General features: G+C 43.2%; 2 protein-coding genes across 2 annotated transcripts in view; one reads left to right on the forward strand and one right to left on the reverse strand.

Moving 5' to 3' along the window:
- Positions 1-12,955, reverse strand: part of LOC118428684 — a gene marked incomplete in the record, with an annotated part of 43,226 nt that extends 30,271 nt beyond the window's left edge. Inside the window, 10 exon segments of the mRNA XM_035838816.1 lie at positions 813-1,358; positions 1,624-1,803; positions 2,794-3,134; positions 3,565-3,743; positions 4,257-4,467; positions 5,328-5,487; positions 5,887-6,429; positions 6,774-6,953; positions 7,564-7,919; positions 12,803-12,955. Of these exon segments, the coding sequence (XP_035694709.1) occupies positions 813-1,358; positions 1,624-1,803; positions 2,794-3,134; positions 3,565-3,743; positions 4,257-4,467; positions 5,328-5,487; positions 5,887-6,429; positions 6,774-6,953; positions 7,564-7,919; positions 12,803-12,878 (2,772 nt within the window).
- A 3,019-nt stretch (positions 12,956-15,974) lies between these two features.
- The window catches only part of LOC118428690 (carboxylesterase 1C-like), a 15,790-nt gene continuing 15,072 nt past the window's right edge, over positions 15,975-16,692 (forward strand). Inside the window, exon 1 of the mRNA XM_035838825.1 lies at positions 15,975-16,098. Coding sequence (XP_035694718.1) covers positions 16,032-16,098 — 67 coding nt within the window. The 5' untranslated portion in view covers positions 15,975-16,031. The remainder of the gene's footprint in view (positions 16,099-16,692) is intronic.

Consider the following 16,692-nt stretch of genomic DNA (forward strand, 5'->3'; position numbering starts at 1 on the left):
GGGGTGGGGGTTTGATTTTATTTTGAGGCCCGCTCTTTCTGACTCCTGTAACTCTAAAATAAATTATCATATGGCCACAAAATTTTCAGAGAATGATGTTAATATAATATCTAACAAATGAAAGAAATTTGACGTAACGATGGCGTAGTATAACGTAACTATGACGTCATCAATTTGCCTTTATTGTCTGGAACCGTGAAAAGGGGGTATTCCCAGAAAACTTTGACGTACGCTACAAAAATGTGCTGATAGCAGAATAATTATGTTTGTTACGACGTGTGTTGCCAATAGCAATATCAATGACGTTAAAGTGACGTCATAAAATGATCTAATGCATATCTAAGATACTTGTTAGGCTCTGCCATCTTATATCCAACACCTTGAATTTTCACAAATACATTTTTGGCGACAAATAATCGGAAAAAACAACGGTGATAGACTAAAAACGTTCATTTAAACGTTTTTTGATGCAAAAATACCAGGTATTTACAACTTATTAGGGATAATAAGCTAGTTATTCGTCATCTGGTCATACGGTCCGCCATCTTGGATTTTGGCCCATGGCGTCATCACATTAGCATAATTTAGCGATTTTCGTCCAAAATGCACGTCACCAAACGGTTGCCATGGCAACAAGAAAAATGGAAATTTTTTCAAACATTTGAAATTGTTGACATAAAATTTTAGGAAAACTCACCAAGTTTGGTGGCTCTAGCGAAAGCCGTTCTGGCGTCATGCGACATGAAAGTTGGCGCGTGCCTCAAACCACCCCTCCCCCCGTCTGAATAGGGTTAAAATTGTTGCGTACTTACCTGGTGGACAAATGACATTACTGTCTTGATGACTTTAAGAAATTCCTCTTGAGACATGCCATCATGAGGGTCCCCTTCAAGAAAGCTAGAGAGCCCCATCCAGCCACCCTCGTGGTTGTTGAATCCAAGAAGATAGTCTGCTGTGTTGATTTCTCCATTCTTCATCAGATCCGAGGGGTCAGTCGTCAGAAATGTTCCATCCACCACCGGTACGAGATACGCCATTGGCCCTAAGGCCTGGAATGCATCAAGAAGCTCTTCAGGTGACTTCTCTTTCAGACAGGCCGTTAGGCTTGCCGTGTCCTCCGTCTCGCAACCGGCACTTTCTGCAATGATTTTAGTGACTGCGAGTGGCTGGGGGTTGACTTGGAAAGTTTTCCAGGTACCGCTCTGTGAGATGGCTCTCTGGAACAGACCTTTACTGAGGGGCGACAGGAGTTGATAGGAAACGCTAATGGCGCCTGCCGACTCTCCAAATAAGGTGACTCTTTCTGGGTCTCCACCGAAGTTTCGGATGTTCTCCTTCACCCATTCCATGGCACGGACCTGTATTGATAGAATTCAGTTCATGTCTTATACAAAAGTGACGAAATAGTTCTAAAATACAATAGGAAAATAATGTTGCGTTGACTAGATCCAGGAATCCAAAGTTTCCTGGAATTTGCTCCTCTCCCGTACTGAGGAAACCCAGCACACCGAGAAGAAATTAACCAATGTTTGGTACGTAGATTCACCGTAAAGTTGGCAATATCGCCCTCAATTCAATGGAAATGTCGTTATCTATACCATTTTCAAAGGAAAACCCACTGACCTGATCCAGGAATCCATAGTTTCCTGGCATGTTTTCGTCCCCCGTACTGAGGAAACCCAGCACACCGAGACGATAGTTGAAGGAGACCACCACGACGTCTTGGTGAGCAGCAAGACCCTCAAATCCGGGAGGACCACCATAGAAAACCATTAGACCTCCACCGTGGATCCACAAAAGAACCTGCGAAGAATAAAACATGTTCAATGCATCAAAGGAAAGTTACTGTTTTCTTCGTATGCAACTGAAAGTATACCATTGAAAGTAAAAGGACCCTTGGATTCGTTAAGCGCAACTTAAATGACTGCCCCAAAAAAGTCAAACAAAAAGCCTACACTAGCTTAGTCAGACCCCATCTTGAATATGTCAGTGCGGCATGGGACCCTTATCAGAAAGACCACATTTTCAAACTCGAAGCGTTCCAAAAAAGAGCGGCTAGATTTGCTTCAAATGTCCCGAACTGTCCAAATTCTCAGTCATGCGCCACTAAACTAGTCTCGGACCTGGGTTGGGATACACTCAAAAATAGAGGAACAGCCAACAGACTTACCATCCTCCAGAAATCTAGACAAAATCTCCTAGCCCTACCGGTGGATCACTACTTGCAAAGGCAATCTAGACATAACCACCCAAACTCATACAAACCCATTAAGACTAATAAAGACTGTCTCAAACATTCATATTTCCCAAGAACCACTAACGATTGGAATACTCTGCCATACTCAACCACCCTTCAAGCTAATCCCGTTTAGTTTAAGGCAGAGGTGCTGCAACACCTGAGGAACGGTCAATAAACAGCAGCACTACACCCTGGATGGTTTGCCCCAACAAATATAAGGGGTGTTATTCAGTACGAGAACAATAATCATAATGAAGCATTGCATGGTTAACACTCATGGAAATCATGGAATATTTAGATTATTTTCATAAGAAAGATTCTATCATGTAAGACAAAAAACCTTGATGTTTGGAACTGCATTTGTAAGGAGCGACACCTATGCTGCAGTTATTCAGTGACTAACCAACCTTCTACTCAGGAAAGGCCTTTTAAACATTTCATGTGATGCTTTCCATTAAAATACACAAAAGAAGGTCCTGCTGATCAAAGATTTGACTAGCACAAGCTAGTATAGATGATAGGAAGTTGGTGTATGAAGTAGTATCAGAACTTACCGGTAAATAAGCATCCGGAGCTACAGTCGGAGTGTAGACGTTGATTGTCAGACAATCCTCGCTCATGGTCATGTCTTCTCCAAACGCAATAGGTGCCTCAAAGTGCTTAAGTGCGGATATGTTTTGTGGACAGTAAGAACCATACTCCACGGCCTCCCTGACCCCCTCCCATGGGAGGGCAGGCTGGGGCGGGCGGTACCGGAGGTCTCCAACAGGGGGCGCTGCGTACGGGATGCCCAGGAAAGTGTAGATCGGTTTGTCGGGAAGGTCGGTTGTGTGTGTGATTGTTCCATGGACTTGTCCGGTCGCCGTGGACACAACTGGACCGTCACCCGTACCGGCTGTAGCGTGTAGTAGGAGTAATGGGAAAGTAGCGTGATTACAGCTTATGTAATTCAATATAAAAATGGCATTCTATGACCTTCAACTTATGCCAGTTTGAGAAGGCAAATGTCCAAGTCAAAGATGGCGGACAGCAACGTGTAATGGTAAGAGTGTTTCCATGACGCACAGACATCACTATGGAGACAGACAAAGCTATTTGTATTCTTGGGAATGGTATGGTCGTTCAAACATATTTGGGTTTCATAGGTACATTGTAGGGTATAAAAACTAATCTTCGACCAGCTTTCGTCACTGACGAAAGTTTCTGGACTATTCGAAACGTCTGACTGTTTCTGAAATGATATCCAGTTGCTTGAATCAATGTTTTTTTTTTGGCGTATTGTTTCTTTGGTCGGGGGTTGTTACAAAACTTATATTTTTTTTTACCTGCGGCAGCCAAATCAGGAATGATCTCGTTCCAAAGTTTCGCCTTTTCTGGCTTGAGCCCAACGTCAGTGGTCGGCACCACGTCCAGCTTCATGTAGACCGGGTTGTCAGGTGTGTACTGAGGCCAGGTCGGCAGGGAGGGGCTGTCAGTGGGACCGCCGGTGGAGTCGGACGGGTCCCTAAATGGCAAAATTAAGAGGAACCTCAGAGTACAGTACCAAGAACTTTAAAGAAAGCGCGAAATGAAAAGATGTAACCAAAACATGAAGTCTAAAAAGACACCGCTTTCTTCTATTTATGTCTGTAACTGCATTTATACGTTAGTTTAGATGTTCAGCACGCATAGCCAGGGCTACCCAACTAGCCCTGCTGACAAAAACAAATGCAATAAAAATGGAATTTGACATAGGCAGAATAGTCAATAACAATTTTTGTGGTTGTTGGTTGTTGGCGTCCATCTGTCTCAGCAGACAATGATAGGCAGACTGTTACTCGCTGTCTGCCTGATCTGCACATGGCTTTTTATGGTGAAGGAGGTGTGTGCACTTCCTTCTAAGGATGTGTGCACTTCCTTCTCCACCCTCTCCTCTACTGGCGCAATCATTCCCACAGGGACAAAAATAACAGTATTCTAAGTAATAAAAACTATAGTATGCGTATTTATTGTAGTACTAGGAGGGGCTAAATTTTACCCGGTTCGTGCGAAGTTTGCCCAGTACGCCATCAAAGTGAGACTAAATTCCTCGTCTTCCTTCGTGTATTTTTGGGAGACTTCTTCGAGAAACGGGAGCCCCCAGATCATGAAGAGGTCGTCGGCGTGGTCACACCCCACCCAGTCGGGTCTGTCCGGGTGGATGGAAGGTCGGTATTGCATCTCGTAGAGGAAGACACGAGTACCGGCATCTGTAAAGTAAAATTCAAGAACGTTGATAGAATTTGCAGTCATGATATATCGAAGACGAGGGCAATGAGGCAAAGAGACAAAACTTATTTCTAAAATCAGCTCCGTTTCCCCCAAACACAGATTTTCACAACATAAGACCAAATAATAAATATAACTAGTGTTATGCACGGAAAGATGTAGCAATTTTGAGTAGAATGATCCCAATTTACCTTAAGAGATACATGATAAAAACACTATAATGAAAATATTTGATGGAAATGCAGCCATCCTCTTATTGGTCGCTTTCCTATTTGTCAGGCTATCATTGGTTGAACTGCTAATAATTGTACTTAGAATCACTAGATGTATCTTATTCAACTTGACCTGTACTTAACTTGTTAGGAAGCAAGAACGTACAATAAAGGTCTTCATTCATTTATTATAATGGACAGTCTTCTGTTTGCCTCATTGACCTCGTTTTAGATCTGCTATTGGCGCGCGCGTGAGAAAGGTGTATGGAGACGCTAGATCGAATCGATAATCTTGTCCTTAGAAAATAACACTGGTCTTCGCGAGCATAGGTTTCTACGCTATTGATGATACGTTTTAGCAGATACATGCCCGACGCTATTGGCAAATACATCGTAGCATTCATACAAAAATATAGATAAAATGATATACCTCATTTGTATTTATTGCATGCCCGGTAAACCAAATTATAGTGTAATTATAACACACCAAGTTTGTACTGAAGAGTTATTGTTGTACTGAAAAATACAAGCTGCATATCTGACAGGTTTGAAAGATAAAATCGAACTTGAGCACAAAAAATGCAATGCATTGTAGTACTACAAAAGTAAGGTATCCATATGCTACTTACCGACATGTTTTTCTGCAACAAGCATGGTAGGACCTAGAAACATGGAATCTCCATTCATCCGTGTAAACTGGTACAGGATCGACATCGGGTCATCTGGTGTGGTCGGATGCTGATACTCAGCGACGATGGTGTCCACAATTTTGTCCACGTTTGGATTACCCTGAGTGTGATACCAAATGCAAAAATAAACACAATATCACATTCTAGAGTTGTCATAAACAGGTAGTTCAATTAAGTTTCGTCATAATACAACAGAAAGCTATCATCGCATATCTGAATATCTTTTAGCCTTCATCAGATTCGAATGACCAGTCACGTAAAGTGCGTGACCTCAGTCTAGTGTGGCAGGAAGTTCGTAACGCCCCCCGTCTCTACTAGACATCTACCTTACGAAAGAAGTCTAAATATGGCTTTTTGTTGTGTAGAACTTTGTTCATTGATTAATAATTGGTTCACCGGACACTGGATGAATAGCCAATGTTGTAAGGGTCACACAGTCTTGAATGATCCCCCAAAACAGTTATTCTGACGGTAGAATTTCAATGAATGGCATACTCACGTGGTAAACCATCGATGCTCCTTTCCTCACTAGTTTGACAAATTCCTCTTGGGACATGCCAGCACGAGGGTCCCCTTCCCTGAAACTGGGCAGTGCCATCCACCCCATCTCGTGGTTGTTGATTCCAAGAAGATAGTCTGCTGTGTTGATTTCTCCTTTCTGCATTAGCTCCATGGGGTCAGTCGCCAGAAATGTGCCTTCCACCGCCGGGAGAGGGAACATTATACCTAGGGATTCGAATGACTCCATAAGTTCCTGGGGTGACTTCTCTTTCAGACAGGCCGTCAGGGTTGCCGTGTCCTCCGTCTCGCATCCGACCTTTTCTGCTAACATTTTGGTGATTCCGAGTGGCTGGGGGTTGACGGGAAATGTTTTCCAGGTACCGCTCTGTGAGATGGCTCTCTGGAACAGACCTTTACTGAGGGGTGACAGGAGTTGGTAGGAGACACTGATACCGCCTGCTGACTCTCCAAATATGGTGACTCTTTCTGGGTCTCCACCGAAGTTTCGGATGTTCTCCTTCACCCATTCCATGGCGCGGACCTGTGTTGTAAAAGTATCATTCTTGTCAGCACGCAATAACGGCAAAATAGTATATATAAAGATATCATTCAGAACATAATGAATTTCTTAGTTAATAATGGCATGATCAGTGTCGTTGCTCCCACTGACTTGATCCAGGAATCTGTATCCGTAGTTTCCTGGAATTTTCTCATCTACCGTGCTCAAGAAACCCAGCACACCGAGAATAATTTGACAAATCATCAAAATATTTGGTACGTACATAGCTCAAGCGATGGTTGTTTCAATATAAGACCTTTAATATTGCTCTCAATTCAATAACAATTGAACTGAGAGCAATATTCAGCACAGGAAAACCCACTGACCTGATCCAAGAATCCATAGTTTCCTGGCATGTTCTCGTCCCCCGTACTGAGGAAACCCAGCACACCGAGACGGTAGTTGAAGGAGACCACCACGACGTCTTGGTGAGCAGCAAGGGCCTCCCATCCGGGAGGTGACCCCATCCCTATCATTAAGGCTCCGCCATGAATCCAAAGCAAAACCTGAAAAAAAAAGTCCACAGAAATGAATCGAATTTCATTGACGGACTTCATCTTGAAGTGAAATTGTTTGACATGACATTAAACAATAACGTAGAGATAAATTCCGCCCAGATTCATATATGCTTATACTTCTGTTTAAGACGGTTTAAGGACGTTTCGTTACATTGGTAGTTTGCTGCAGTCCTTTCGCTACATAGTGAAAATCGTTTAGCTACGTGTACATGGTAGAGGTCGTTTCGAATCTACTTGCAAACATCGTTCCAATTGCAAGTTGCCTTGCTTTTAAACAAAACAACTGTTTACTTAGCCTCCATAGCAGGCTCTCTGGCGCCTTCTTTGCTCGTTATACACTTTTTGGCCATTTATTTTTGTACTGGGTCACTGATTGCCCAAAGGGGCCAGTAATCAGAGACGGCGAACAATCAGCGACCCATGGCCAGTAGAAAACGAAATGGCCAAAAAAGGACATTATGAGCACAAAAAGGCACCAGAGAGCCTATTATGGAGGCCAGGAAAACACCGCATCTTTAAGTAATGGAAATTCAGAGTATAACAATGTAAGCGTACGGTCAATATCATTATTTCATTGTCGAGACGTGACAGAAATTACCGGTAAAGCGGCATCCGCTGCTACTGTCGGGGTGAAGACGTTGACTGTGAGACAGTCCTCGCTCATGGTCATGTTCTCTCCAAACTCAATTGGAAAGTCATGCTCCTGCTCATTGAAAGAAGTAAGATTTTGCGGACAGTAAGGACCATATTCCAAGGCCTCCCTGACACCCTCCCAAGGGAGGGCAGGCTGGGGCGGGCGGTACCGGAGGTCTCCAACAGGTGGCGCTGCGTACGGGATGCCCAGGAAAGTGTAGATCGGTTTGTCGGGAAGGTCAGTTGTGTGTGTGATCGTTCCACGGACTTGTCCGGTCACCGTGGACGCAACTGGACCAGCATCCTGACCGGCTGAAGCGCCTAGTAGGGATAGATTTCAAACAGTTAGAACAAGAAACAGGGGACTGGGTACCCTCGTCATTTTTTCTGTAAAATATTTGACGGATCGTTTTGAACATGTATAACACAAAATCCATGTCAATTTCATAAACAACACATGCTCAACCCCTACATGCTACCCCGGCTTTCTGTCGTAAACAATGGTAATATTAATGTTTCTGCATGTCTGCGGACTAATTTGGACCAGGGTCAATTCAGCCTGCATGAACAAATTTGGACCAGGGCCAGCTAGGAACAGAGACCAACACAAACAGACCCGAGACAATAACCAACGCTAGCCTGTTGAGTTTAACTACAACTTTCATGTCGTATAGTTTTTTTATCAATGACCAAGAGCTCTGATAAAGGGTAATTTGCAGACTAGCTGTATACATTTTTCAAAAACGTGTTTGATGACAGTTGATAGAACTGTAATAGCATTTGACAGTAAGGTATATGATTTGAAATTTGATTCTTCAGATAATGACTGCTACTTTCCTTTACTTTCTAATAGGATTACATACATTACTGGACATGGGTTATACTGCAGCAGTGTAGTGTCCCCTACACATACACTAATAGCGACAGAATAATCAGCACGTTGATTGTGGTCGCTTTAACAGGAAGAGGAAGAGGAATAATGTCCAAGTAGAAGTGAAGGCGTGTTTGGTCTCAATGTTGTACGCCATTTTTTGCGGTAAATGAGGGTCTGCATGGGGGGTCCTGACAACGATTTACGCTAAATTCAGGATGGCTGACTACGCTTTACGTTAAATACACGAAGGTTACCAACGCTTTACGAATCATCCTACTACGAATTACGTAGAATAAGGTACTGTAAATGCAAAAATGTTCGCGGTGGATTAATGTTCGCAGCTTTCGCGCTGATCACTTCACCGCGAACATTTTTCTATTATGGTATTAGACTGCAGTCTACTAGTATTGTGTTACCGCGAACTTAAAACCACCGCGAAAGGTCTTTATTTCCGCTTCCGCGAAATTAAATCCCGCGAACTTAAATGCATTTACAGTAGCTTCCTTACGAATTACGGGGAATTAAAAATTTTTAAAGGCCTACCTACGCCTTGCGGATTCAAGAATGCAGACCCTCGTATATAGTTCAGTAAATGTACTTATTTCATCCTCCGCATTGTGCAAGAGGAAGGGAAAGGGAGAAAAGGAAAAAGACGCTGAACACTAGCCGCAAAAAGCGGTAGACGCATAACATACATCTGCTTGGAGAGAACGCCTCGCGACCTTTGCTCTCCGTGCGTGACCTTTGCTAATCGTGGCCTTTGCTCACCGGGACCTTTGCTCACCGTGACCTTTGCTCACCGTGACCTTTGCTCACCGTGACCTTTGCTCATCATGGCCTTTGCTCACCGTGACTTTTGCTCACCGTGACCTTTGCTCACCATGGCCTTTGCTCAACATGACCTTTGCTCACCGTGACTTTTGCTCACCGTGACCTTTGCTCACCGTGACCTTTGCTCACCGTGACCTTTGCTCATCATGGCCTTTGCTCACCGTGACCTGTGCTCACCGTGACCTTTGCTCACCGTGACCTTTGCTCACCGTGACTTTTGCTCACCGTGACCTTTGCTCACCGTGGCCTTTGCTCAACATGACCTTTGCTCACCGTGACTTTTGCTCACCGTGACCTTTGCTCACCGTGACTTTGCTCACCGTGACCTTTGCTCATCATGGCCTTTGCTCACCGTGACTTTTGCTCACCGTGACCTTTGCTCAACATGACCTTTGCTCAACATGACCTTTGCTCACCGTGACCTTTGCTCACCGTGACCTTTGCTAAACGTTTGTCTGTCCGTGACGCCTGCGCATATGCTCACGAGAGAGAGCTCAACAATAAATAACTTTTTGAACCATTCAAAATCATTTCTTGATGGAATTTCATGTGAAATCTTGTTAGTTTTGAAGTGTCTGCGGTAGGAAATCCTATACCTGTAGAATCAGTTTTAAAAAAGACTTATGTCCAACTGTGGTTTTTTGCACGCGCGTGAGATAGTGGAATCATCAAAATGAAGTAGTTTAATGCCTATGGGAGCAATCCAAGGGCTCTGAGGTTTTTTTTTTACTCAATGGCCACCACGTAACAAGGCCTGAAGGCCACTCAAGGTTACGGGTTACATGATTGTAACTGTAACAGCAACTCTTCGCCCTAGGTCAGAAACATCATGATTGAGACCAGCCCAATTGCTCACTATGACTGAGGACTAACTGACCCAATAGGCGAAGCAGGGGTTACCAAGGCTGCTCGGGAGATTCCCTACCCCTATTTAAGTGGGTGGGGGTGTGGTGATAGCGTCTATTTTTAGGCTAGCCGTACAGAATTTGTTGCCAATGTATTTGGTGACAGGTGATACAACAGGCTACTTTTTTTAGGGTAAAATTGTTTTGTTTGAAGTTTTGATTCCTGACATAGTGACAGCCTTTTTTCTTCCTCTTTCCCGCGGCCGTAGGATGACATGCATTAACTGGGAAACGTTGTAACTTTGCTCTCGGTGATTTTTGCTCGTGTCCTTACATGACATTCTCAATGTAGGCTCCAAGCAGATGTAAAGAGCCCAGCTCCTTGTGTAACGGGTGTCTTTATAACATTTAGCATGTCTTCCTGGATGCAAGGGTTTTTAAAGAGGGCCGGGGTGTGTTGGATTGAGAACATCCCCCATCGTTTACTACCATTTACACCCACAACACCCCACCATACATACACAAACACAATCATAAAGGCGTACACCACTCGATACTGACATCTGCTTGGAGATCTAGGGTCATCTAGCACATAACATTCCTAGGTGAACGGGTCATTGAAAGTACGTTGATCCCTAACCCACTAGCACAGGCATTGTACGTGTGCATGGCGGTGGTGTTAAGATGGTGGTACAGAATGTAACTTTGGATGTCTGCTTCGGTAAAATTGACGTTTACACCGTACATAGACCTAAGTGCTTATTTGTCTGTAATCACAGATTCCAAAATTTCAACGTTATGAATGAAAATATGATCACGAAAGTCAGAATCCAGTCAACATTGGACAAAACGCTGCATGTGCATGTAGTTGAAACTCAGTATGTGAAACCTGGTTTGCCAAAGGCGTGTTTATACACGGGTTCGCTTAAAAGGCTGGGCTGTCTACCAGGCCAGGCTACCTGGCCTGTCTACCTGGCCTGGCTATCACGTCAGGCTACTCAGATCCCCCCATTCATAGCCCCATCATATGGCATTCAGCTGAATGACAGGCATAGTAATTGCTAATCTCCCGAGTCCCGACACTGCAAGTGACCGGAGGTTGGCCTGTCCACCACTGGCTGGGCCCTTCAGGAATGTGTCTGGGGGCCTTCCTTGCAGCGTTAGGAACACAAGTACCAGTACTGACTGTTTGTGTATGTTTGTGTGTGTGTAAATGTGTGTGTGTACATGTATGTATGTGTGTGTGTGTGTGTGTGTGTGTGTGTGTGTGTGTGTGTGTGTAAGAATGGGCTTGCCAGCAACAGAAATTATTGAATATCTATCTTCTAGAACAGAAACCATCTCAGCTCGTGCAACAAGAAGGAAGAGCATAAATCACTGTAAAGCTAAAGTTAATGTACTGACCAGGGGGGGGGGGTATAATTACATGTACCTCCTTGTTCTCTATGCTAGTATGTCATGTTGACATACACAATATCGGTAGTCACATAGCCTTTTTGAGGCTGTGGATTGTTATCCAATGTACAATTTTTTGTGTCCAGGACAGAGCCCAATCCTCTCCTTCCACTGCCAATAATCTCTCCAACCCCTTTGTACAATTTGGAGTGGGGAAAAGTACTGTACAGCACAGATTTTGTGTCAAAGGATTTGAACCCAGGACCTCTGTTTTCTAGGTCTAAACCCTAAAGCATTTACTCAACACAGTACTCAGGTACAGTACTTGAATGTGTTCCTGACATGCTGCAAGGAAGGCCTACCAGACACATTCCCGAAGGGTCCAGCCAGTGGTGGACAGGCTAACCTCAGGTCACTTGCAGGGTTAAAGATTAGCAATTACTATGCCTGTCAATCAGCTATTTTGGCTGAATGCCATATGATGGGGCTATGAATGGGGGGATCTGAGTAGCCTGACGTGATAGCCAGGCCAGGTAGACAGGCCAGGTAGCCTGGCCTGGTAGACAGCCCAGCCTTTTAAGCGAACCCTATGTTTATAAACCGTTAACCTCATAATCGCACAACAGTGGCGGCCGGTTCACGCCACGGAGGTCATATTACGTCAAATTACGTGGCCGAACAATGCCCCGCATTCATGAGGTAACCTTGTCCAAAATAACTCTTACACATCAGCGCTCTTGCCAATGCGTGCAGTGACCCGTAGCGAGTTAACGTGTTTTCAACTTTGTTTTTGTGCATTGCAAGTAGCATCCCGCCCCCTCCCACTCTAGTACAACAGAGCTCGAAAAAGTGCCCGCATATGCACTAAGTAAGGCATCAGAAATACACCTAATCAGCTGTACACCTAATTTTTGACGGTGAGTGCACCAGTAGGGTTAGATTTGGTGCACGTTTTCTCCAGGGTCAAGTAGAATTTTTACCATTGTCATTAATAAGAGCGTATGAAGGAAAGCTTACAGATATAGAGTACATGCGTAATAAAACAAAAACAACATTCATTCATTCTTTCATTCATTCATTCACAATTACGTATTCAATATTTTGATCGGCTGATTTAAAAATCAAGCACTCAATGTCAGAGCCACACTAGCAACATATTAAAGACGGCTATCATGAACATATTTCGGGTGCATAGCTTCCCTATTTTTACACAGTGCTATACTATAAATGCCTATACCCCACCCCGACCACAAACTTACCGGAGTAACAGAGGAACAGTGTGAAGATCACAGCGAACACCCGAGCTGCCATGTTTCTACCCTTGGTACCACACATGACTGGCCGTGTGACTCAGCAGTAGCAGCCAAGGATGATTGTCGTGACCCCAGGGTCGTTTCCATAGTAACCAATCGTCCTGTCGGTCACGGACATAATTGACACAATGAAGTCAGTGCAACGATATTAGGCTCTGACAGAGTAGAAGCCAAATAATTGCACACCGGATAATCGCACACTTCTGTTAATTGCACGGAGCACTAAATTCAGTGGTGGTGCGGTCCAGCCCAAGCTTTGTGGCACCATACGGATAATTACACGAGGTACGCTGGCAGTTAAACGGCGTCTACTTGTACAAGCCTTAGACAGATGTTGTTGTTTTTTTCAGTACACACACTCTGGCATCCAAATAAGTATACAGCCGTACGTTTGTGTTTACAAATTTATACCAAGCAGAATACATTGAACCGACTGCATGATGACTTATGGCCCACTGGAACCAATACTGTAACCGTTTCAGTTACTCTTTAAACAGAGGTTTATTTTGGTGACAGCTGTTTTTGACGTGATTAGGATTTTTTGCCGGGCTTTCTATTTTGTCCGGTTTTCCTTTATCTGCCGGGGAAATGAAGAGAAGAGGGACAAGATAGAAAGCCTAAAAACATCTAAAACACTTCAAATAGCAAAGCCAAACCTCTGCTTGGAGACTATTTATAGTATTTTACAGAGCCCAGTGTCTGGAATTTATCATCGAAATGTTCTGTTTATTTGGAATTTCCTGCGTGGAATTTCTTTACAAATAACAAGATGCAAAGGTTACTTCTTCTCAAAGCTTTTCTTGTGCGACATGACATTTGTTTTTTATGGAATATCCCCATTAGGAAACGCTTGTAGGTTGTTATTACCTCTCAAAAACGTCACGCATATTAAAAGACATTGCGTTATTCATTTTCTATTTACTTAGTTAGCCACCGATACTTGTGACGTGACCTACTTTAACGCTGATATTACCAAATTTGGCAACGTTTTTGGATGTCGCTACGTCTGAAAAACATCACGCATATTTAAAGCTATTACGTAATGTTCTCAGCTGGCATCCGGAATGACGTGACCTAGATTAACGTTAACGTTACCAAATTTGGTCATGGTGTTCAAAAGCCTTGTCGGACAGCACAAATGTTATCAGTTCGATCTGACGGCGGTTGTTCCAGTTCACTGAAAGGAAGCAGGTAGAAAGCATAGCAACATTTTATCGGTAGAGTGTTCGGATCAGAACCAAATGGTCCCGGTTATAAATAATTCCAACTCACCGACCACACCTCGAGAACGTTAAAGAACCCACCACACTTATCGAAAAGATTAGGGGACCTTCCCGGTGTGAGTGGATCAAACCATTCCCGCCAAAATGTTATAGGGAATTCTCTAAAGCTGCCCTCGTAACCCCTGGTTTGCCTATATGAGTCACACGAGCCTGTGTAACTCTAAGATTGATGTTTCTGCCTAAGGGCGAAGAGATGCTACAGCCTGTAAGCGTAAGTTCAGTTCCTAGACGTGGTCTATGTGGCCTTGCACTGAGCAAGCTTGTTTAGGAAATAAGACATAAAGTGTTTTCAGCCTTAAATACTAGGATATTTGCAATGCGCTTTCTATCTTGAAACGAGCGCAATAACTTGAAAAAGCTGGTAAATACTTGCTGCATTCATAATTGAAAAAAATAGACAATGTATCTAAAGCACCACACAATCCCCTTGCCAATGTGCACTACGTATTAGACCCTATCGTGGTTGTTTGTGATGTTTTGTCGTTATTTACTTTCTAAGCAGAGGTTCAGCTCCGGCTGTTTTTGACATCTTTTAGGCGTCTTCGGACTTTCTACTTTTTATCGTTTTCTTTTCGTTTGCCAAAAATTACCTTCGTCATGATATCTAAGTGGTCAGGAAGGTTGAGCTGAACAGATATAGTATGGTTTGTCAAACAAGAGAATCATTATTCCTGTTCTTTTACATCTTCTTTCATGACCTTGGAATGAGTTTGGACTCCTATGACATTAGTATGGTTTGTTTCAAATCTACGGCATATATCTGGCAATTTTACAGCTGTGATTTACTGTATGGTTGCAAAAGTTTTTTAAAAAGGCCCAAAATTGATGCACGCGTGGACGGCATCCATATAGTGAAATCAACATGGTCTTAGAGGAATAGAGGTCACCCAGAGGTCACCGGAGTGAGTTATCTGAGGTGACGTCAGCGGGTGATTGGATGACTGACTGACTGATTGATTGGTTGGTTGGTTGATTGATTGATTGATTGGGCTGGAATAACTTTACGGTAACTTCTTTCTCCTTGAAAATTACTGCTGTTACAAGTTATTTCAGCAAACTTAACCGTAACCTTTAGCTGTACAGAAATGGGGAGGGGGCATGTTGGATAAAGAAAACCCCATTCAATCACTTGCTGTTTGCATTTTGTGACAGTATGCGCTGTTCGCTGTTCGGAAACATTTTGAGCTCCAAAGAGTGCAAACACGCTTTAGAAATCAAACAAATGAGTCAGTAACTATAGGCCGCGTAGTGCAAGTGGTTTACGGTCTAATACGCAAGTTAGGGGACGCTGGGACTTCCATTATGAAATTTATTATGCGAATATCCAATAAAGAAACAGTGTTCTGGAGATATTTTGCCCTTTAAAGCAAGGATACTTGTTATCCCGATAGTCACTAAATTTCCTCAAAATCACTGTACGTCTGCGTCAACGTTAGCAGCAAGTTTTGGGAACTGACATTCTTTGCAAACATGTACAGGTACTACCATTGCAAACATACAACTTATTGTGTAAAGAAGGCCCTGTGTTCACATTGTATTGTACGGTACCTGTTGCAATTCGAGTTAAGTCAAAGGAAATTTCTTGGTTTTAACCCATGCCACCATATGCAAAAAAAACTTTCTACGGATAATTTGTGACAGTCTGTATTGTAATGCATTGGATGATATTTGGCTAAATATTTTTTGGGGTACCAAAATTACAAACGCAACACTATGTCACCTTTCGAAAGGAATTTGCACGTTGGTATTGTCACCAAGACTTTGACGAAGAAAGCAAACACGACATCAAACAAACGCCTCCGTAACTGTAGACAAAAGGTCCACATAGACATATTTAAACGGCCGCCAGGTTGTTTCAGACCTGTCGTACTCAGGTTGTGAAGAAAGAAAACATGGCGGTTGTTCGCCTTCACATGTTTTGCCTTGTTGTAGCCATCTGGGTTTGTGTTTCTTCTTGTGGTAAGTCACAGTTCAGTTAAACCGTAGCTAGTATATTGTGCCTTGTTTTAAGTTACTGGTGGTTAAATATCAACTAGCTAGGGCCAATAAGTTAAGTGCCAAGGACATAACTGCCCCTACCCCCCCCCCCCCTTCCAACACAACTGGCGCAATTAATTATCATTACTGTATGTAGGGAGGGGTATAACGGTAAGCTCATGTTTCTAATATATAACGTTAGGTACCCTTTATCCGTGGGGGTAACCTATATCCGTTGTATTTAAACATAGGGTATGTTTGGATCGTCAAGTCGAAAGACTGTAGTTTCACATTGCAATATTGTGAAAATCTTTCAATTTGAAACCCACGTCTGTTAACCTGAAATCCATATATACTCTGTTTTAAAACAGCGAATTTAGGTTACCCCACGGATAAAGGTGAACAAACGTTAGCTGCCCATTTTCTAATAGCCAATGGGTGTTGGCAGTGGTTTTGGGAAATGGTAATGTTCATTGTACAAGGTGGTATTGTCACAATGTCAGGAATATTTTGACCCAGAAGAAACCAAACACGCTTTACTCGAAATCAATCAAACGTCTCCATAAAGCCCCCTTT

Source organism: Branchiostoma floridae, chromosome 13, assembly GCF_000003815.2.
Source record: "Branchiostoma floridae strain S238N-H82 chromosome 13, Bfl_VNyyK, whole genome shotgun sequence".
NCBI classification, from domain to species: domain Eukaryota; kingdom Metazoa; phylum Chordata; class Leptocardii; order Amphioxiformes; family Branchiostomatidae; genus Branchiostoma; species Branchiostoma floridae.